Source organism: Lacerta agilis, chromosome 11 (genome assembly GCF_009819535.1).
Source record: "Lacerta agilis isolate rLacAgi1 chromosome 11, rLacAgi1.pri, whole genome shotgun sequence".
Taxonomy (NCBI): domain Eukaryota; kingdom Metazoa; phylum Chordata; class Lepidosauria; order Squamata; family Lacertidae; genus Lacerta; species Lacerta agilis.
In genome coordinates this window covers 42,030,355-42,053,151 of record NC_046322.1, presented here as the reverse complement: position 1 = coordinate 42,053,151, position 22,797 = coordinate 42,030,355, and the positions used below count along the sequence as shown (strand labels likewise).

General features: G+C 41.0%; 1 protein-coding gene across 2 annotated transcripts in view; it reads left to right on the top strand.

The window, feature by feature from the left end:
• MCC (MCC regulator of WNT signaling pathway) overlaps window positions 1-14,506 on the top strand; it is a 221,733-nt gene extending 207,227 nt beyond the window's left edge. For both annotated transcript variants that reach the window (XM_033164789.1, XM_033164790.1), the window contains 5 exons: window positions 4,632-4,866; window positions 5,174-5,380; window positions 5,679-5,776; window positions 12,926-13,048; window positions 13,483-14,506. In XM_033164789.1, coding sequence (XP_033020680.1) covers window positions 4,632-4,866; window positions 5,174-5,380; window positions 5,679-5,776; window positions 12,926-13,048; window positions 13,483-13,663 — 844 coding nt within the window. In that variant the 3' untranslated portion in view covers window positions 13,664-14,506. The remainder of the gene's footprint in view (window positions 1-4,631; window positions 4,867-5,173; window positions 5,381-5,678; window positions 5,777-12,925; window positions 13,049-13,482) is intronic.
• Window positions 14,507-22,797: the final 8,291 nt, after the last annotated feature.

Sequence of the window (22,797 nt, the reverse complement as noted above, 5' to 3'; positions counted from 1 at the left end):
GGGGGAGGCTTTCTCCTTGGCAAGGACTTTTCATGTCAAAGTGAATAATTTCCCCTGCAGTTTGAAGCTCTTCAAAATGGGAGTTTGTAATGGGAGTGTTGACCCAGACTTAACTTCAGCATCAGGAATGAGTCGCTGAATGTCACATTGCAGAACACATTACTGGGAACAAATGCACAGGCAGCCACTGGTGACAAGGGGGTTAAAGACTGTAAAAGGGAGCAACTGCAACAAAATGGGGGGGGGGAGGAGAAATAAGAAGCAATACAGAGACTGTTGTTAGTGAAGTGAATAAAAATAATAGCTAGCATTTCAATTTGTTGGGCTGGCAGCGTCCCAGCAAGACTGCCAATTTATTTGTGAAAAAGAAAATCTGTGACATATTAAGAAATCATAATTGTTTTAATGGAGAAAGCCCAGCCATGAAGGGACAATGGTTATCATCAAAATATCTGCTGCATTAAGATCTCTTAATTATTTGGATCAGTCAGCTGGGCAATCAATGGAATCAAAAGTAGGACAGAAATCTGAACCTTTCCCCAGCTAATATAAAATGTAGAATTTGTACCACCTAGACAGAGGTCTATGATGTATTAAACCTGCTGTATTTATGTATTGTTAATAATAGATGGAAAGCACTTGCATGATAGCCAATAAATCCTTTGTACCGCAGTGTATCACACAGTTCAGTTTTTAGAGTTCTTACATGAGTGTTTGAAAGAGCATGTCAGATGGAACACGGTTGAGGTCAATACAAAGGTATTTCCATTACAAAGCATCTCATTTAGTTGCAGAGTACAACAATGTAGTAGTAGTAGCAGTAGTAGTAGTAGTAGAGTATCATCATCATCATCATCGCTTTATATTTCTTCCTTCTAAAGGAGCTGAGGGCACAAACAAATGAATAACAATATCATGAAAAACAATCACATTTTCTCAGGCAGTGATTTCAAGATTGCCAGGAATGAATAGCATATTTCAGCCATCAAATGCCTGGTTAAACAGTTGCATTTATAGCCTGCCCTTCACCACATGGTCTTAGGGCAGGGTAGGTACATAAATGGATATAATATAACAATCTGAAATATACAGCATAAAACACTTAAGCAGTAAAAAAAATCATCATTATCCTTCACATTACTTCACCCTTCCTCCAAAGGCTTGGGTGGAAAGGTGTGTCTTAGCCCACCTATATAGCCCACCAAAGACAGTATATTGTCAGTGAAAGGTGCACCTCAGAGGGGAAAGGCATTCTGTAGCCTGGAGGTCACTAAAGAAAACACACCCTTTGGGGGGTCAAGAGCGAGGCGCAGGTCACACGACTTACCTGTGAGCATGTCCCAGGAGACGTGCGTCCCAGTTTTGCATCAGAAAAAGTTGAAAGGTATGGCCTCACCTGTTGAGCTTAATGCCCAGGCCAATTGATAGGGAAGGAGACGTGCCTTATTTGGGACCCAGATTGTCTAGGGATGCATAACTCAACATAAGCATCTTGAAGTGGCAGCCAGTGCAGATTTTGTAGGACTGATGTAATGCGAACCCAGCCAGTGATGCCCAGTAGCTGCTGGTTTCCACCCAGCTGCAGTTTCCAAACCATATTCAAAGGCAGCCCCACATAGAGTATAGTACAGTAGTCCTGTCTGGAAATTACCAGGACATGGTTTACTGTGGCCGGTCTTTCTGTCTGGAAGGGAAATAGCTGGAAATAGACACTCCTAACCACCAAGGCCAAACCTGGGCTTGAGTACCTGTGCTGGATTCAAGAGCTGTTCCTCTTGGAGAGTGCAACCCTCTTCTGAAGGGAGTGTCCTTGTTTCACGGACCCAAAAGCCCAGGACCTTCATGTTGTCAGGATTCAGCTCCAATCCAGCTCTTTACTACTTCCAGGCAACAGTACTGTACCTGAGCTGCCTCTCCTGATTCAGAAGGAACAAAATGTTAGATCTGGGTGTCATCAGAAGACTGGTGGCACCTCATTCCAAATCCCCTGAGGACATTTCCCAGTGACTTCATATGTCAACAACACATGGAACAAGGCTGAACATGGTGGACACCAAAATTGATTTTCATAGGGTTGAGTGATAGTTTCCCAATACTACTCTCTAGAAATGACCCTGTAGATAGGACTGGATTAACTTTGACTCTCTCACCCAACCAAGAGCCTGTGTTGTGTTGTCCAGTGAGCCCATAGAAAGTTTTTCGGAAGCTTTGATGTGTATTTCTTTTGTCCCCTACCCCCTATCTCTCTCTCTCTCTGATGGTGAGCCCAAATTAATTCATGTTTTCCTCAAGCCCGTATATTTTATTTTAAAACAAGACAGCACAGCCATGATTTTACTGCAGAGGGAGGCCCAGTTCTCTGCCCGCCAGCTTGAGAGCTGTTGCAGTAGTACGAGGATGAATATAAAGGTTGTGGCAGCTTGTGCAACAGAAAGTACTGGGACTTCAGCAATCTGTTGCACAACCAGCCGTAAGGACCATGCTGGCTTCCTTTGCCTTCTTTTTCGGAAGCCTTTTTTGTACTAGCAAAACTACCACACTGCTAAACAAAGCCGTATCAGCAGTGTTGAATTCCTCCCGGAATTTAAGGGAAACACAACAAGTAAAATTGTTTGGTTGCTGCTGCTTTGCTTATCACTTGTTATCCCTAGGAGAGGGAAGAGACCAGTTAGAAACAGCAAGAAGCTGCAGTTTAAAAGCATGTGTAATGTGACACTTCATGGAAAGGAGTAGCTCAGGGAAACCTTTGGATCCCAGCCAATTCTGCGTGTTTCTCCTGAACAGCAGTCTGCTTGGAAGCCTCAACAACATCATGCCGGCCGGGGCTGATGGGAGTTGTAGTCACAAGCATCAGGAGGGCACCAGGTTGGGGAAAGCTCCTCTACAATGTCAACAGGCCGTTTCATCTAACACCACTTCTCAGAAGTGAAAGATAGTATTGAGCTTTAAGCAATCCCTTTTCATGGACCTTGCCTTCATCCTTTGCCTCAAGAGCAAGCCATGTTCAGCATGGCTATAGAAACCATGGTGTGTGTGGGTGTGGGTGTGGGTGTGTGTGTGTGTATCTCTGTGTGTGTTTCCCTTCCTTTGTCAAGAAAGATGGGGAAATATTGCAGAAAGTGATTTATTCCCCTGCTGATAACTGAGATCATCCAGCATTCCAGACAGGCACAGCTAATGGATGACTTAACCCTCACCCAGCAGCTGATTACAGGTCCTCAGGAGACAGCAGGCAGCTTTGTCTCTGTGTGAGACTGTAAGAAAAGCAGGCTTGTTTCTATCCCTTTTTAGTGTTGTTGTAATTATGGCCGAGGAGTGGAATGTTAAGGAATGGGTAGTAGCATTGCAATTAACCTCTGCAAATCTTTTTTCTCTTTGGAAGACTGGAGTGTTGGCAAGACATTAATGAGGTCTGCTCCTAGACTTGTTTAGAAACTATGCAATGTGTATTTATTTATTTTAAAAGCTGCTGATGTACAAACTGGGGACAAATTGCCTTGTTTTTCTCTCCTCTTTTTACCTTCCTAATTTGAAATTGTACCCTACGAAAAGGAATGCTGCATAAAAACAAATGATAGATTTTTCCATTGGCTTATAAAATGGCCATGCTCGCTAGGGCTGATGGGAATTGTAGTCCAAAACATCCAGAGGCCAGCAGGTTGGGGACTGTGGGGCTTAGAAGCTGCTGAGGTTGTGGTGGGCCTAAAGAGCACAAGGGTTGGTTTCTAAGCCTGTGATCAAACCATATCCTGCAAGCCCCTGCCCCTAACCCAAGATGTATAGGAAGTGAGTCTTGGTAGAAAGGGAACACGGTCTATGATCAGAGGCATTTTTGTTGTCGTGTTTCACTATATGCCACAGTAACAGAAACTGCCTTTAGCAGCAAGCACTGGTGACCCATGGCTCAGGTTGAACCCTGATGAGGAGTGCCAAGGGCCTCTCTCCACAGTTGATAAAATCCTGAGATACTGGTAGTAGAGTTGCCTGTGGCAATTCAGGATACAGGTGAGATAGGCCCTTTTGCAGTGGCACCCCTGATTGGTGGTTTGTTCTTTTAAATCCCTTCAGATAGAAAACTAGAACATCTGGGAGAGACGTTCTACTCTAGCCAGCTTCCAGAGCAGCTAGTTTTCAGTGTGCAGGGAGGTGTGTGGTGACAGCAGTACACATGTATATAAGGCAACACTAAAAGTGTGATTCCTCATCTTAGTTTGAAATGGCACCATTTTAATACATTTTATGCTGCACATGTAGACCATGCCTGGGTTTAAAACTTAGGAGTGTGAATCAGAAGACAGTTGGTCCTCTCCCTTTTTCAATAAGGATATAGGTGACATAGGGAACTTAGTTATAACAGGTCCCTCTAGCCCAGCATTGTCTCCCTGGATCGGCAACATCCCTCTGGGGCCTTGGGCAGAAAGGCATATTTCACACCACCCGATTAGGTCAACAGGTCTTTAAACTTTTTTTTTTACTAATGAACAAAGCAACTTTACTTTTCTACATGTCTGCCTCTGTGTTTAAGAAATAATGTGCACGTATTTGCATTTTGTTCATTTTTCACACCAAACGAGATACTGAGCGCTATTGGGACTTACTGTTTCCTAAATAACTTTCCCCCCTCTTTCAAGCACTACTAGTTCGACAGCAAGTAGCTGCGATACAGACTTCACAAAGGAGGATGAGCAAAGGCTGAAGGACTACATTCAGCAGCTGAAGAACGACAGGGCAGCTGTCAAGCTGACCATGTTGGAGTTGGAGAGCATCCATATCGATCCCCTCAGCTATGATGTCAAGCCTCGTGGAGACAGCCAAAGGCTGGATCTAGAAAATGCTGTACTCATGCAGGAACTCATGGCAATGAAGGTATTTCATTTAGGGACTTATAAACGGAGCTATTTCGGGGCTTCCAGGTTTTAAAATGTAGCTGCAGCATCTCTTGTTACCTGAAAAGCATTAAATCCTAGCAAGCAACACCCCGTAAAAACCTGGCCCAGGAGACCCAGTGCCTTAGAAGCAAGAGGTCTGAGGGCAAAAAGTATGAAATTCATTGCCCTTTATAGCCAAATACTAAGGAGCCGGCATTATCAGCCACTCTGTGAATGTTGCACTCTGGTTGTGCAGAACTGTGTGAAACGGCAGTCTACCATGATCTTCTGTGCTTCCCCACCAGGAGGAAATGGCAGAGCTGAAGGCACAGCTGTACCTGCTAGAAAAAGAGAAGAAGGCTCTGGAGCTGAAGCTGAGCAGTCGGGAAGCTCAAGAACAGGCATACCTAGTCCACATCGAGCACCTGAAATCGGAAGTGGAAGAACAAAAGGAGCAGAGGATGAGGTCCCTAAGCTCAGCTAGTAGCAGCAGCAAAGACAAGTCAAGTAAGGTGAGGTGCTGTCGTGGGTCTTCAGGTGAGAACTAATTAGAAGCTCGATTTCCATAGGCAGTATTCCTGTGAATACCAGAGATCACTCACAGAGCAGGTGAGGAGGGGAGACAGGTGTGTCTATGGGGAGCATAATCAGGTGTAGGAGTGAGAGTGCTATATGAATGGAAGCAATGTGAACAGATGTAGGATGTGCTTAGGAGCAAGTGGAGAATATCCAGGAGGAGGTGTTGCAAATTATAGGTAAACATGTCTCTGGGTTTTTTACGATCTCCACTTGCTATGCTTTATTTTTCAGGAATGCACAGATGGCACCACGGCATCTTTAACGCTAGCTGAGTTGAAACCCTACAGTGAAAGTGAACTGACTACAGAACTGGCAAATGCACTTAGGCGGTAAGCAAAATTTTCATGATATCGTTCGTTTGGGGCTTTAAATCGTTCAGATACTAAGCGATCACACTTCCTTGCCCGTCTGCGGTTTTCTAAGAATACCTTTCCTCCTTTACTTTTCTGTAATGCTCATCAACATGGTCCCTTCAGGTTTCTTCAAGCCTCTAAAGATAGAGGGCTTAATTATTGTTGCTAATTCCCACATCACACATGAAAACCCTGAGGCACAAGAATAGCTGACTGAGTTAATGAAAGACCCCAAGGGAGACACATTGCAAATCTGGGAATAGCATTTCAATGTCATCTCAGTAAGATCAAATCTCTGCACAATTAGACTTCCTGGTTCTACATTAATAGTAGCACAAAAAATAACTGAAGACAAGGACTTGGTCAACAGAGGAGTAACTGGACAAAGGTCCACATCTCATTCAGGAAATGTGTAGGATTGCCCCAAACAGCCAATCCCAATTCAGGTACCACCCCTTCCAATTGATTTTTTTGTTCATTGTTTGAATAAGAATGGAAAAGCATTTACTCATCTGCTCTTCTGTACTGATTGAGCTATTTCTTAAACCGTGAATAATACTACATTTTAGAAAATTTAAAAAGCAAATAGCTGAACGTTTTGTTTAGAAATCGTTGGAAGCAGGAAGGCAGGCCTAGAGGCAATGCTGCTACCATTTGCTGGCAGTGCATCTGATAAACAACAACAAATAAAAGATGAAGTTGTAGAACCGATTTGACAAATTTAAAATAAATAGTTTGCTCAGACCTGAAAGCGTTCACCCCAGAGGTTTCAAATTGCTGGGCTATTAAGTAAATTCCATAATGTATCACTGGAATCACTGACCTGAACTATTATCTGACCTGACACCAGTTGTTTTTTTAATGGATCCAGGAAATTACAGACCCTGTAAGCCTAACTTCCTTCCCAGCTAAATTGGTACGAAGTGTTAAGGGTTAGACTTGTTAAACACAGAATGAAGAAAGGCATAATACAAAAAGAGGGTTCAAAGCATGTTCTTCAGCCCTGATGCTAGACCATCTTCATAAGCATGCAGTGTATGTATTGGCAAATGGAACTCTGGTACAAGCCCATCAGTTCTGTTGTTCCTGCATTTGCTAATGATGTTCCCTCAAGCTGGTCAAAATTAACGAAAGGCCCCATGACTGGACTTCATGTGTTGCATGTTTAGGGCAACCTTTTACTGTCACAAGTATGGCATTTGCAGCATAACCTAATGCATGTTTACTCAGAAATAAGCTCCACTGTCTTTCAGGTTTGCAGCCTAAATATATCAAAGATCATCACAATTATAGGATCATTACCCGTCTTTTCGTTAATGGAGATTTAGTCTAATCAGTGCAGTAGACGAAACAGCAAAAAAACCAGCCCTTTGTAAACTGCCCAGTGCTGCTCTTTAAACCCACTTTCCTGGGGTTTCAGGAGTAGTGCAGAGCTGCTTGCAAAGGGCTGCTTGCTTTGAAGTCCTGGCAACTGGGCCTTCAAAGTGCAGCCTCACCTGGCATCACTCTCTGCCAGGGGCTGGGAAGATTTAAAATCTGACCCACTGGCCAGAAAACCCGCCCCTGGTCTACAGTGATGTGTTACATGAATCATTGAAAGCCTTGATTATCACTGTGTTCACTTGTCAGAGCAAGCAGGATCCATCAGTTGCCCTGGCACTCTAGCAGATTATGTCATCGCTTCTGCTCTTTAAAATAAAAGAAAAAGTTGAGGAGTTGCACTCCCTAGTGTTTCCCTAGCACTACAGACAACACCTTTCTGCAGTATAGTAAAATACGTGAATATCATTGTATGGCAGTTTCTTGCGGTAGAAAGAAATGCTTCCTTTGATAATGCTGTGTATTTCAAAACATGTGATGTAAGAGTGCTTTCCTATGTAATTGTTTATGTAGGAAAAACTACTGTTTGTTGGAGCCTTAAATGTCTATTCAGACACTAGTCCCCTTGAGGTTAGTGCAGCTTATTTCCAGGGAAGTGGGAACAGGACTGCAGCCTTAAGCTCTAGAATAAGTTCAGCACCGTTCCTTCTTGTAATGCTTACAGTGCGTTTTCCTTGCTACATATAGACAATGATCATTTGCTTCGCAGACTCCATTTTGCCTGTTGGGCTTCATCCTTAATAAATTCACCAACAGGTCACGAGCACTTACATCAGTTACTCCCCAGGGAAAAGGAAATGAGAGAAATGTCCTGTAGGGAACAATCATGCACTGGCAAAGCAGAGGATGAGATGAGCTAACAGAGGCTTTGTTGTGAGGGTGGGTTGACTCGGGTTTCTAGGATTCTATGAAAAATGGATGAGAAGAAGGGAGATTCAAAAACTCTGCCAATCCTTTATGCCTCCCCTCTCCATCTGCGACGTGGGATTTTTTTTGAGAGAGACAGACATTTATTGGGGGGGGGGGGAATGCATTGTACATGATTACTAAGTTTAGCAAGGAGAATACAAAGGTATTCAGATTTACTTCCCCAATTCAAATCTGGAACAGATAATTATTGACCAAAATTCACTTAAGGGTGAATGATGCAGACAATTGCATGAAGTGCAATGATTTCAGCTTAACTCCCTGTGAAATAGTATCTTAAGTCACAAAAACATCCATGCTGCTTGGCTAGCACAGACTCGTGACCACCTCAGCAGCAAGACCAAAAAGTCATGGAAATCCGCCTTCTATACATTCAACAGAGTAGGAAGCAGTACTGTTGCCAATAACTTAGAAATCCCTATGTTTAAAAGGTTAAATTCTGACTCTTTGAGGTTTTACTATTACTGCTTTTCATTGATGGCATTATATACGGCACCAAAACTACACACACCTCTCTTATTCCTACTTACAACAGCCATGTGGAGTAGATTGTTATCTTCATTTTGCCAACTGCAAAAAACTGATGATAGTGGCTCATTTAGGGTAACCCAGTGAGCTGTAAATTAGCAGTGTGGTGCATCAGGCTTGGGTGTCAAAAAATACAGTGTCAGATCCACTCTCAGTAGCCTTGCATAGCTCTCACACAAATCAGCTCTACCTTATCAGGCTAAAATTCCTCTGAGAAGTCTGGGGTACAAAAGTAGCTAATGATAAAAAGCAGCTGTCTGCTGCACCGTGGTGGCTTGCTATAGTAATAGATTATTTTCAGTTTAATAGTGGCGGTCTGGTCCTTTTCCTTCTCAGCAGAATAACCTTTATTGGGTGGGTGTTTGTTGTTTTGTTCTAGTGCCCTTAGTGATGCTGGCAAAAAGTGGTCTAGGCTGGTGAAGCTCCTCTGTTATAAGACACAGCCCTTCTAATAATGGGCTGCAGAACAAAAATCTTTGTATGCGCCTCTTTTAAAAACATACGCATTTTGCGGGGATTAGGACCTGTTCAGTCGCTTTTCAGGAAGACAATTGATTTTGATGAGTTTGGTCCTCTCTTGTATACCGGAAGTGCTTGAAGAAGCAAAACCAAAATGAAATACAGTACTGTACTGCAAACATACAATACCCAATTAAAAAGTGATAGTAAAAATTACACTGCAGTGGTTACACACAGATGCCAGCTCAGATTGTGTATTAAAGCAAACCCATTGCTCCTCCCAAAGCATTGTGCTCACAGCTTCTTGTCAGCATTTATTCCACACTTCGCTCTTTCCATGACCTAATTACCATGTACATTAAACAGTGGGGGCTCTGCTACAGTTCAGTGCCAAACCCTGAGACAGATTGTAACAGAGGCTATAGAGCACTTCTGATAATGACGTGGCCATCTGCAGGGTGCAGGGATTCCTGCCTTTTCATTAATACCATCTTTCCTCAACCTTTCCTTAGTCAAAGGGGGTCCCTAACCTATTGAGAGTGGAGATGTGTTATACCTGTCCGTGAAAATGCCCATATGCTAATATGCTAATAAATATGCTAATATGCTAATAAAAGGCTACCAGAGCCAGTTTGGTGTAGTGGTTAAGAGCGGCAGACTCGTAATCTGGGGAACCGGGTTCGTGTCTGCACTCCTCCACATGCAGCTGCTGGGTGACCTTGGGCTAGTCACACTTCTCTGAAGTCTCTCAGCCCCACTCACCTCACAGAGTGTTTGTTGTGGGGGAGGAAGGGAAAGGAGAATGTTAGCCGCTTTGAGACTCCTTAGGGTAGTGAAAAGCGGGATATCAAATCCAAACTCTTCTTCTCTTCCTCTTCTTCTACCATATTTTTGCATAACTGCAAAATAGCACAGACCCTCTAAACCAGGACATTATTTCACATTTCAGCAAATGATTGAATTTACCCTTGTTATCTGGTGTTGACAAATATGTGCGTATTACTGAATTTGTAGGGCGGGGGGGTGATGTTTGAGAAACACCTTCCAGAAAAGCGGGACTACTTCACAGAATTTTATTTATTTATTTATTTATTTTTGCAGCTTTCTTTTGGCCATCATGAGAATACTTGTGCAATGGATGTTTGGAGCTGGGGATAGAAATATTATTTGACACCATACTTTGATTTCCAAACCATGTCCTGATGGTGAAATACACTCATGCTAATGTCCCACCTTAGCTGTACAGTGTGATTTAAGTTTTATTTAGGAACACAGAAATGCAAAGCACTTAATTACATGAATCTACCATTAACAAAAGTTCCCTTTATTGTTGACTGAATAACGGTTGTTCTGTAAGTATCAGCATTAGTTTGAAAATGTTTTGCGGAGTTGATGGTAGCTGATGCATCTTTGTGTTTGGTTTATATTGCCAGCCAGGAGGATGAACTGGTGCTTAGGGGAGAAACTGTAGGTGGAACATGTTATTCACATGTAGAAGGTCCCAGGTTCAGACATTGGCATCTCCCAGGTAGGAAAGGCTCTTGTCTGAACTCTGGAGAGCCACTGCCACTCAGAGCAAGATACTGAGCTCAGTAGTCCTGACTCACGCAGTATAACAGGTTTGTCTGTTCAACAGCATTAGTATATTTGAACAATGCATTATTGTTCCATGTTGCATGTCACTACACAGAAAGGAATGATAGGTCCATCACTCACCACATTACATTTGGTTGTTGCAATAAGGAGCTACAGAGTAACTTTTTTTTCCAAAGCAGGCAACAAACAATTTGCCTTTAATCCAGGTTTGTGGTTTACTGGAAAAATAGTTCCCCAAATCCATAGTAGGGCAATACCTTTATTAAGCCGACAAAAAAGAGAGAAAATAGCAAGCAATCTTTGAAGTTCTCCAGGACACTTTTATAGGTGGAGCGTTATGCAAAGCTGGGATGGGAAAGTAAAAAACCCAGCTTGGTCTTAAAAGCATAAAGACTGCAAAGGTAGCATTCTTAAGAGTGTGGGAAGAGGTATCAAATTTCCTATGTTATGCAACTTTCCTCGGTGCTATGCATTTTCCAGGTTATATCTAAGACGTTCTAAGATGGTTCCCAGTGGCTGATTTTTGAAAATATAAAAACCAGCTGTTCTCTGGATCTGGAAAGAGTACTTTATAAAATACATGTTGTTGAATCTATGCTTGGGTAAAAAGCAATTATTATGAAAATCAATTTGAATAGGACTCAGAAAGCAGCAAATCTTGGAACTACTGCACTCTTGCAGCTTCGTGTATATCTTCTAGCTTCCGTTCTATAGAAAGGGACTTGAAGATCAGTGGAACCCAGGTCCTGAGGGTATTAGACCTTATAGCTCACTTAATTGATAATATTGTTGGACTCAAAACTCTCACCAACCTCAGCCAGCATGGCCATTTGTCAGGGATGAAGGGTGCTGTAGTTCATCAACAGGTTAGCTATTCCTCATACAGAAAGAATCTCTCTTAAGGAGGCACAAATATTCATCCAAATGTGTTTTGATTGCCATGTAGTTTTAAGAAACTGAAATTTCTCCCAGGTTGTTAGGGCACTTGACAATTGTTTAGATGTTTTTCACGTATGACATATAGCTGCCTCTTTGCCCATCTTACTATTCATTATCTCGCCAATTGAGGCCCACTCTCCTAGCTATGTTTAGCAAGTTGACTAGCGATGACTATTTTAAGTGCATTTGTAGCACATCTTTTTTTTCAAAAAGAATTCTTTTTCCCCCTTTTTTTTGCTGAACTCTTGACTTTAAAAAGCATGTTTGGTCAATCTTCCTGACATAGTAGGACAGTGCCACCTACAGGCCAGTCCAGGACTATGCCCTAATTAAACTCTTTCTCTGTGGCTTGTTTTATAGGTTGCAAGTTAGCCATGTTCAGATTGTGCTTGCACAAATTTCATTTCTCATCCCCTTCAAAGTGGCACCAGTCTCTTGGAGACTTCCTGCAGTGTTGCTGAGTGCCTGGAAGCCATTCCACATCACTGATCTCACTTGTCAAGGGGAAAGAGAATACTTTCCGTAGCTCCCAGGCTTAGAACCATTTCCTCCTCTGCAACAATCAGAACTTTAAGTGGTTACCTTATCTTAGAGAAACCGTATGAGAGCCCTTATTCTGAATGCCAATTTCAACCTTTCACAAGCTTAATTGTGCGACGAAAACACAAGTTAAAGCTAGAATGAGAAAGAACTCCAAGTGCCTTTTGTCTATGCCGAACAGCAAAATAGACATGATTGTACTGATCACATTTGAGATGCTTTTACCTCGGGGATGGCCCCTGGGTGGCTCTTGTTAAAGAGATCCAGGAGACACCTTCTTATGAATGTTTCACTTTAGACCCAGCTACTGCAGCTTCTCGTATTGTAAGGCTAACGTGCAAAGACTTGGATCACACAGGAGGAAACTGCGTTGTGGCTCCTTTACACAGGAGAGGGTTAACACAAGTGTGGGAAATAACAGTGCCACTGTGGCTTCCTTGACTCCAAGAGATACACAACAGCAGCTGCAACTTCCAGTTGTGTATATATGCATTCCCTACCAGTGATTTTGAACTATTTATCCATTTATATCTCACCTGCCCTCCAAGAAACTCAAGGAGCCATACACAATCTCCCCACCCCATTTTATCTTCACAACCACCCTGTGAAGGATATAGGTTGAGAGTCTGTCATCTGGAGCAAGGTTACTCTTCTTGGTCCTAAACCTCCACTTTCAACCACTACACCACACTGGGTCTACTTGTCCTTCATGCATAAATGTGTAGTGGTAAATAATTATGCTTTGTGCTTTTTCAGAGAAAAGAAGCTGAAAGGCAGAGTGCAGGAGTTGGTGAGTGCCTTAGAAAGACTGACAAAGAGCAGTGAAATCCGGCACCAGCAGTCTGCAGAGTTCGTCAATGACCTGAAAAGAGCAAACAGGTAAAGGATCTTGCCCACCCCTGGCCAAATGGCAGAACACACGAGAATCATAGTAGTTGGAAGGGACCCCTGAGGGTCATCTGATCCATGCAGGAATCTCAACTAAATTATGTGTGACACTGAACTGAAACTATTTATGTTTGAAACTCGTGTGTATATTGTGAACCACCTTGAGTAAAAGTTATACAGAAAAGAAGTATGCAAATAAAGCAACTAACTACTCTTAAGCAGACTACATCTTTGCATCTATGCCCCCAGAAGCAATGAAAACTGTAAAATCGTCTGCCCACTTAATAAAAGTTGCATGGGCAACTGGGGTTGGAAGTGGGGAAGATGCTATCCAGAAAATAACAGATATCTGTATCTAAGATGTGGATTTGAGATTCTCACATGAAACACCCCAGAATGACCTGTTGCTGCTTGTATTCCAACAGTAACCTTGTGGCTGCCTATGAGAAAGCAAAGAAGAAGCATCAAAACAAGCTGAAGAAACTGGAATCCCAAATGATGGCAATGGTTGAAAGGCACGAGACCCAAGTGAGAATGCTCAAACAAAGAATTGCCTTGCTAGAAGAGGAGAACTCGAGGCCCCATACCAATGAAACGTCACTTTAAGTAGAGGGGGAAGATTTTTATTTTTAATTTTGAAAAGAATCCATGTGCGTTGCATATTTGTCTCCTTGAAAGATTCATTTAGGTGGCGAACACACAGGAGGATCTGGGAAAGGTGGAGGTCAGTGCCTCAAAAAGAGGAGTTATGACTTTGGCAATATACAGCCATCTGGAGGAGCCAAAAAATTAAGTGAGGCTTTGGGTGGCTGTGCATATCAGACAGTGCCTGATGGTTAACGTATCCATTTATCAAGGTTCTATGTAATTTTTTTTATTCACAAAATTTCTCTTTTTCTTCCTCCAAATTGTTACTGGCACGTACACTCTACTGCTCTTATGCATTTTTTGAGGGAATGTTTAAAGGCCATGGGACAGGTAGCTTTCCTTTGAATGGGTAGCAATTCTCTCCATCCCATCCATCCCCTCTAGCTCCTTCTCTCCAGTAAAAATGCTCAGACACTTCTTACTAAGGGGAGAGCCAGACATTTATTCATAGTTAGCCTCTGGCCACAGATTAAGCCCAAGCAAACATTACCATAGCCCTGCAAGACACATCTAAGGAAGAAGCATTGTGACTCGTTCCTCTCCAGGAGACTGGAGCCGACCAGCTCTGTGTGTGTGTAGCTAGTGCTGCCAAGTGAGATTTTAAATGGGAAGTGGTATTTCAAAAGGAAGAGGCAATTCAAATGAGCTTTGAGTATGCTGACCCAGTGCCTGACACCCTCCATCTAGCAGGAGGGAACTATGCCGCTTGAACCTCTTCTAGACATACCAGCAGAATCAAAGCAGGCAATCCAACTGTTTTTCCGATCCAGGTAGAGGTGGTACAGAATTGTACATCCCTCCAACCCCCCACTAAAATGGGAGTAGATGCAGTTGCTGTACAGTGTCAGAATAATCAAATCATCAAGTTCTGAGACTGAACATTGTTTAGGATCAGGGGTCCCCAAACTAAGGCCCGGGGGCCAGATGCGGCCCAATCACCATCTAAATCAGGCCTGCGGACAGTCCGGGAATCAGCGCGTTTTTACAAGAGTAGAATGTGTGCTTTTATTTAAAATGCATCTCTGGGTTATTTGTGGGGTATAGGAATTCGTTCATTTTTTTCCAAAATATAGTCTGCCCCCCTAAAAAGGTCAGTGGACCGGCCCCCTGCTGAAAATGTTTGCTGACCCCTGGTTTAGGTTGTAAGGAATGTGCCTAATCAAATGAATGTAGGGTGGTGCTCCCTGAAAAGCTATATGAAGTCACTTGCAAAAGTGCTATTATGATGCTAGTTCGGCCCTGTAAAACCCATCATTATCAGTGGGAGTGCAGCAGGTTGCCTTAGTCAGTTCTTTGTATAACTTTTAAAACTATCTTTGATATTCTAGCCTCTGTTCTTCCCTAGACATAAATGCAGCAATAACTCATTGGGGGCAGGAAGAGGGAGTCTAGGCAAGCATTCTGGGAATCAAGGGAGGAGTGTCTCAGCCGTGGCACAAGCAACTCTATGGTGCCTTGCTCTTTGACACGTTTTTTCCCCCTTGGGACTGATTCTCTAAGCAGCCAACAGTCCCAAGTTCTTCCACATAATTTCACTGTTGCTGATCATATGTGCTTTTCTGGACAGGTTTTGAGATTTCTGCTGCAGTCTCTCTTCTGTGTTGTGGTATTTTACCTGTTCAAACTAAGGGAGTGAAATGTCCAGGTGCCACTACAGCAGTGGTGGCCAAACTTGGCCCTCCAGCTGTTTTTGGAGGACCAGTGGCCAGGGATGATGGGAATTGTAGTACCAAAACAGCTGGAGTGTTGTTTGGCCACCACTACTCTACGGGGTGTTGTGTTGTATTTTTAAGGTTTAGCATTCAGGAAGAGGACAAATATGTGAAAATTAATGTTAAGTAATGCATGTTTAACTCTCATTTATACCTGATTTGTTGTCTGTCTTTCTGCTGCATTGTTGTTTTCCGATATAGCACACCTATCCATGCGGCAAGCTGTATAGTAGGTGGACAATTTTGGTCATCTTTTGTCCTTAATCCTAATTGGCTTTCTTAAGCAAAATTCAGTATACAAGCAGACTATGTTAATGTTTCTCCAAATGAATTAATGCCATCTTAAGTTAAGATTTGGAGAGGACAAGGTATATCACTCAAGGAGGCCTTGGTTGTCCAACTCCAGGGAGAAAGAAACAGTTTGGCCACTGTTACCCAAACTGGACCTTCTGGCCCAGGAACGACTCCTTCACCTTAGCATGTTTAAAGGATAAGCAGTGACATCTTGAAGGCTAGTTGGTAGCTGTGACCTGTATTGTCTTGAATAAGACGATGCAGCAGGCCACAGCTTCTGTGAATAAGATCTGTTAAATGAGTTGATTGTGTAGGAGCACTAGAATCTCGGTGAATTTCAGTTCAGGTCTTCAGACTATTAAGAAATACTCTTTAAAGTATTTATTTAGATTTTCTATCCATTATCTACAGAGTATGGGGCACCTTTTTTAAACCCTCCCACTAACCACTTTTCTTATGTTCAGTGCTCAAACATCTTACAGAACCAGCCTTTCTGATTAAAGAAGCTATAGGGGAGGGGGGTGGCCAGCTCAGTTGACCTGAACTGAATGCCTCCTGGAAGATACATGTAGTGCTTCCCACCTTGCACCTTTACCAGGTATTTATAGAATGTATACATTTCTCTGCAGTCCTGAAGGATGTTTGTTTTATGTTATATTAGAGGCACTGCTTTGCTACCAATCCTGATGGATTTTTCAAGGACTTTGAGCACATATAAAAGAGCACCGAGACTCCCTTCTGTCCCATCCTTTTAAGAGTCCCCCCACCAATTCATTGAGGCATGTTCTAGGTTTTCATAAGACCACTTTCCTATTTTACAAGTTCCAGCTTTAAAGTAAAACATCTGTCCACAATGTGCTGTGTACCAATTGTGACTAAGACTGCTGCCCCAACTCTGGTTTTATACGTTAAATGCCCAGAGCTTGAGCCACGGTTTTTAGGTAAGATGCCTGCCCACTACCTTCTAAGTTTTAATTCTTTATTTCTTTTGCAAATGGGCAGCTAACAGCCACCTCATCTAACTAACCAATAGCTGTGATAAACCATATCTGTCCTTCCTGCAGGATTGACTGCATTCATGCATGTGTGCTGTACTCACCAATTTCACTTGCAGGAAGGGAGTGTTTCAATAACCAGAACTGTCTAATTTACCAAAATTGATTACAGTCGTACCTTGGTTCTTGAACGTTTTTGGGAAGCTGAACATCCAATGCAGTTTCCGATTGAGTGCAGGAATCTCAATGAACTTGTGGAACGGATTCTGTTCAAAAACCAAGCTACAGCTGTACTTGGTTGGGGCAAAGTGGTGGGAAACCACCCCACCCACCACCAAAACACTTAATGTATTTTCCTGCCAATAATCTCTTACTTATTTTTTAGTACAAACAACATTTTTGTGAGTATGTTATGAACCTTCCATAGGAGGGGTGGTCTATTAAATTTAAGCTTTGGTATGTTTCTGTGGTGGGAAGCAGTTCTCCCACCTAGCAGCATAGCTGTCAACCCTCCCTTTTTTGCCTTCCCTTCTGGAGAGGCTGTCAACCTCCCCCCTATTCCAGCTATGGCTGGAATAAGGGAATGTCCTGCAAGAAAAGGTTGACAGATCCTTTCTTCAACAAGCAGTCACTCAATCAGCAGCTAGAATGATAAAAAAGCAGACATGGGCTACTGCCAGTATAGTGTTCAAGGTGTTTAGGTTGAAAGCAAAAATCTGTTACTGCCACTCAAGACGAAATACCAAAAATTCAGTTATGCAACTGTTTGAAATACCATCTCTGTGCCCAAGACCTCAGGCAGACCTGACGTGTGTGCGTGCTGTGTATTGTCATGTTAAACAAAACTTCCAGAACTATCCATTCCATTGTTACACGGAAGTGATTGTTTTAATGACAAATCTAGTTAATTATTCAGTCCTTTTTGTCTAAATGTGACACGTTGAGTTGTATTATTAGAACAGGTTTCTAGAAGTCGATGAGTTTGTCTTATGTTGCATGGAACATGTTCTAAATCTGTTATTTTCCGGTTAAGGTATAAAAAAACCTTTTACACCAGCTTGAATGTACTGTTAGTTATTTACAAAGCACATATAATTTTGCATTAAATGTCAGTATTGCTTTGCTGTTTATATTTGCATTTTTCATGGAAAACTACAATTTTAATTGATTTCCCAACAGTTTTAGTTCTTTAGCTGCTGTAAAATAGCTACTTTATTTTATTTGATATAGACTTGTACAAACTGCATTTATTTATACAGAGGCATTTATAATACTTTTACAAATGTTCTTATATTCTGAATAAATTTCTAATGCAAATATCATTACGCCTTCTGGCATGGCCTTTTCTCTTTTTTATCAAAGGATATAGTCACTGCTTCTTGGCAGGAAAATGCTTACCTAGTTCTTATTTTATATATCATTGTGTGAACCCTTCTCACTGCTTGCACAATAAAGAGCTTTCCATTTGTTAATATGAAAGCATGAAAATTAACTTTTAATGGATGAATGTACACAACTCACATGACAATTCTTTTATGCTGTTTTCATGTTTTGTGGGCTCCAAGTGCAATTCCACAAATTTTCAGAAAAATGCTTTCTCTTTACAATTCACACACTGATACCTAGGGGCAACAACACCAGTTGCAATGTTTTATACATCAGTATTGTAGGCATGACCCAGCTGTATTCTGCAGTTCAGAACAATAATCACATTTCAAGTTTACAAGTTATCCAGAAGTCCAAAACCTATTACTGCTTTTATATTATAAAAATGCTTACTAGTAAGTAAAAACAAATTGCTCAATGAACATAAAAATAAACACATTAGCTTACTTAGCACCTAACAGTGTACTTTTTTAATAGACCAATCTCAAACCATGTTAACTTAGTGAAAAAGCTACCTATATTATCTAGCCTATAACAAATAAAGCAATACATACCTAGCCCACTGCTCTCCGCCTCTCAAATTATGAAGAACAACTTGTTACTATCTCTTCTTTAAAGCCAGGCTGCAAAATCATGAAGTATTTTGAAATAACACAAATTGTCAGATTGGGTCATTGCACACCCTTCTGTAGCAATGCCATTTTTCACAAAACATAGCAGTGAACAATCCTACTGTTTAAACACACATTTTCAGTCTCTTAAAGTAAAAATTATTTCAGAGAACGTTTAGTTCCGTTAAAATTGTTCAGCTTGAAAGAATAAACCAATTTTGGGCAAGAACAAGCCTGTGGTTCAATACTGTGGCTACAGCTGTTATGAAAGGTAGCATCATTGATCCTTTATATAAAATATTTGTAGTTGTAGAAATATATTGTAAAATGTACATTCTTTTCTTTATGTGATCTATGCTTCATTAATGACACAAATTAAAAGTCACCTTTTTATAACTGGTCCATTCAATCAACTTCTTAACTCATTTCAAACAGCAACCTGTATATCATTTCCAAGCACAGTTCTAATAGTTTATACCACAGTTGCAGGTTTCATTGTGTTATTTAAACCACAGCAGCAAGAATCCAAAGAGCTGCTTTTGTAGAGCGCAACAAGATTGTTTTTCACTTCTCCCAACTTAAAAGCAGCTATTTGTTACATACCATAAAATGCCACTGCTTAAAAAGAAAAAAAGGGGGGGAGATGGAAGGGAAGAAATCAGTTCCAAGCCTACTTAAATACACAAATGCACAGAATGGGCCATGTGGCTCCTTGGATCATTGTCAAAAAAGATTAAATATTTATTTTAAAAACTGGTTGAAGAGTTCAAAACCAGGTAGGACATTAGGATTTTCGTGATTCTGACAATAACAAATTAAAGAGTGTTTATTTTTTCCATTGTTCTTATCAAAAATAAAAGCAACGATAAATGCATGCTGAATATATATATATATGCATACAAGCGATATTGCATCAGTCGGTGCTTACTGCAAAAAGTAAGGTTTTAAGCCTATTTATCTTTCCCTTTGCGAAAAAGATATAGCTACATATGTTTAAAGAGTATACCAAGATTTCAGTAATAGCTAACTTTCCTGTAAGGATGCCTTCACAGTGCACAGTAAATTATTGTCACATGTAAGCACTCTAGTGTAAGGAACTGTGAGCAAGAACATCTGAGTTCTTGCACGTTTCACAATTTAAAACTACCACAACAGCTATGCTCAGACTTCTTGGGCTGCAGAGGAACATGCATAACCTCTGGATGGCCGGCTAAGAAAAATTCACAAGCTGGCAGGCTCAGAACATTTGCAACTCGCAGTTCCGTTTCAGATGGGACAGAAATGGAAGGAACAGGGAGAAGCACCAGCTGTCAAATACCAAGCTTCATGTCAGAAGCTGCTCTAAGGACCCTTTCATAAATCTCTAGCATTAGTATGTGGTTGTACATCACAAGCTTGATATGAGCCATGGGCCACTCTGCAAAATTTTGCTGTGCTTTTCCTGCAACCAACCATGCAAAACAGCCCCAAAATTCAACTAAAATCAGAGGAATTTTTGCCACAGCTGTATACCAGTATTTAGTACTACAATTCTGCAGAGCAAACCGCTAACCTTAGCACACAAATATTTGAGCCTAAAGGCTACCTTAATACCTGGAAAAGTGAAGTGCAGCTAAATGTTAAAACTGCTCCTTTCTCCTCAATTCTGCTTTCTCAAGCTCAGATATTGAATACAAAGCTTTCAATAGCACGCAAGTTTAGCGCAAACCACAGACTTCATGAGCCACCAAAAACAAAACAAAACAGAGTAGCTATAAATCAAAGCTTCACTAAGCAACTCACAGACACACATACATTTATACAAAGCCGTTGTCCAAAAGCTCAGTATGCAGTCCCAAGAATCCTGTTTAAAGTCTTTTGTCTGCTGAGCATCCTTTGCTTTTGTAGCAGAAATAATTTGACCTCAAAAGGATCAGACGAGTAATGCAATTAGGTGCAGCACAGAGAGGAGTTTGTTGCATCTCCTCAAGCACATCAGACCAACAGTCAACATTCAAGCAGTTTGATCTTTCTGTAAAGATTATCTCAAATCCATTCATATATCATTTATTCCCTCATCTTTTAAAATGCCCACAGAGAAACAAAAATTCACAATTCCCAAATTGCCTTTTCTTCATTGCTTTACAGAAATCTATGTAAACCATATGCCTGGACTTTGAATACACGCGTATAAAAAGATTCATTTAAACACTTTGCAAGCAAAACAAAAAAACTCATACCATACAGACAAATTAAAAAGTAAACAACCTGAAATGTTCACAGTGCAGGACACCCAAGAATCCATAAAGCAGTTATTTCCAGACACTCTTAATATATAATAAAATTAAGGAACACAACTTTATGAAGCATGGTACCTTGTAAAAGTGAAAATTATTGCATATTTACCATGTTTACTTGCAACCCATTTTAAGGCTAGATTTAACAAACCCAAGTTAGTCTTTTATAGCTTCTGGGAAGCTATCCATGAAGAAGCCTGACACTGTCTTTGCTAAACAATTGCAAAATGGGAGCTACACTTTGTCTATCCAGATGTTAGGGCAGAACTTGCACACTCTGAACACAAAGCTGTTTCACTTTAGATGTTTTGTCTCACTGCTGGTACAGTGATTTAAGTGTTTGTCAGGAAGGAATTCATTTCATATCTGAAATTCACATAACTGTGCCAGAGTTCCATGGTGTACCAAAAAGGAAGCAGCATAAAGAGTAATATTCCTGGGAAATCAAGCTACATATCAGAAGAAGATTGGCACAAGCAGTCTGAAAATGCAATTTGCCATGAACGAGAAGTTAGCAAGTTAGGCACTTTTATTGCTATAAAAAGTCAAACTGCACTAAATACTGACCAAATTTTTTTCCTCTAATTAAGAGGTGGACAGGGGGCAAGTGGTGTCTCCGTCCATCACACCAACCTTTCAACTGTCTTAACAGATCCAGTGAATTTGCTGGTTTGAATAAATTATGGATGTGGCTGGCAGGTATGTTACTACTCAGCAAATCTGTCACTCAACAATATTTCAAATGGCCTATTAATAAAACCTGATTTACTTGGAAGTTAAATTGAGCTTCTTTCCCAGGCAAAATGGAGACCCTCTTCAGCAAGGGAGATTATACAGATTTTGCAAGAGAAGAGGCGCTATGTAAAATTATAAACAGTTTACTTAGTTCCCAAACTTTAACCCAGGTGGGCTAGAAGTTTGATTTTTGAAATCTCAAACACTTATTACAAGCTGTTCTACAGTGCCAAGGTAAAGGGCAGGATATGGAGAAAAGAGAAATTCAGCAGCATCTCTGTAGGTAAGTCATGTTCACAGTCATGCCTTCAGAACAATCATGGGACGTCGTTTTGTAAACCATTCAAGATTTTTTTTTAGATTAAGCATTCTGTACATTTTGTTAAAATAAAAACTTAAATGCCTTTCTCTTGCACTCCTTGCTGCATTGTTAAAACGTTAAAACTGTTGCAGCTATTGTGTTGACACCAAACTCAATGTTGAACCAGAAAGATATTGGTAAAAATATAACAGAATAGAATAAAACAGTACAATGACAAAACAAAATTCATTAGCCTGAATATCATGTGCTGTCCTGAACATGCTTTGAATTCTCTCCTTGCAGTACTTTAAAAAGGCTAGTTTACATTCTATACAGTAAAATTACCCCCCCCCAAAATCCACATTTTAACATGCTGCAAATTCAAACTAGTTTCTGTTTTTCCAAAATGGTAGAAACAGCAAAATCAGACCAAGAAAACCAGGTTTACCATGGCTGAACACCACCACCCAATCCTACTGGAACTGGAGAGGAGGGGAGAGACAATCTTTAAGCAGAATTCAGCTTTGTATGATACCATTACCATTTTAAAACATGCCTTTAAAAAAAACCTGGTACAGTGCAAAAGAGAATCAAACGGAAGAAACTAGTTTCAAAACCCAGAAGATCCGAGGGAGCAGGATCCTGAACTAGCAAAAAGAGAAATTTGTCTTTTAGCATACAAAGTCATAAGAGGTCTAACTATATCCAGAATACAAAACAGGTGTGTCCTCAGAAGTTTCATGCCAGTTGCCACCCTGTTGTGACATACTGGAAACAAAAGA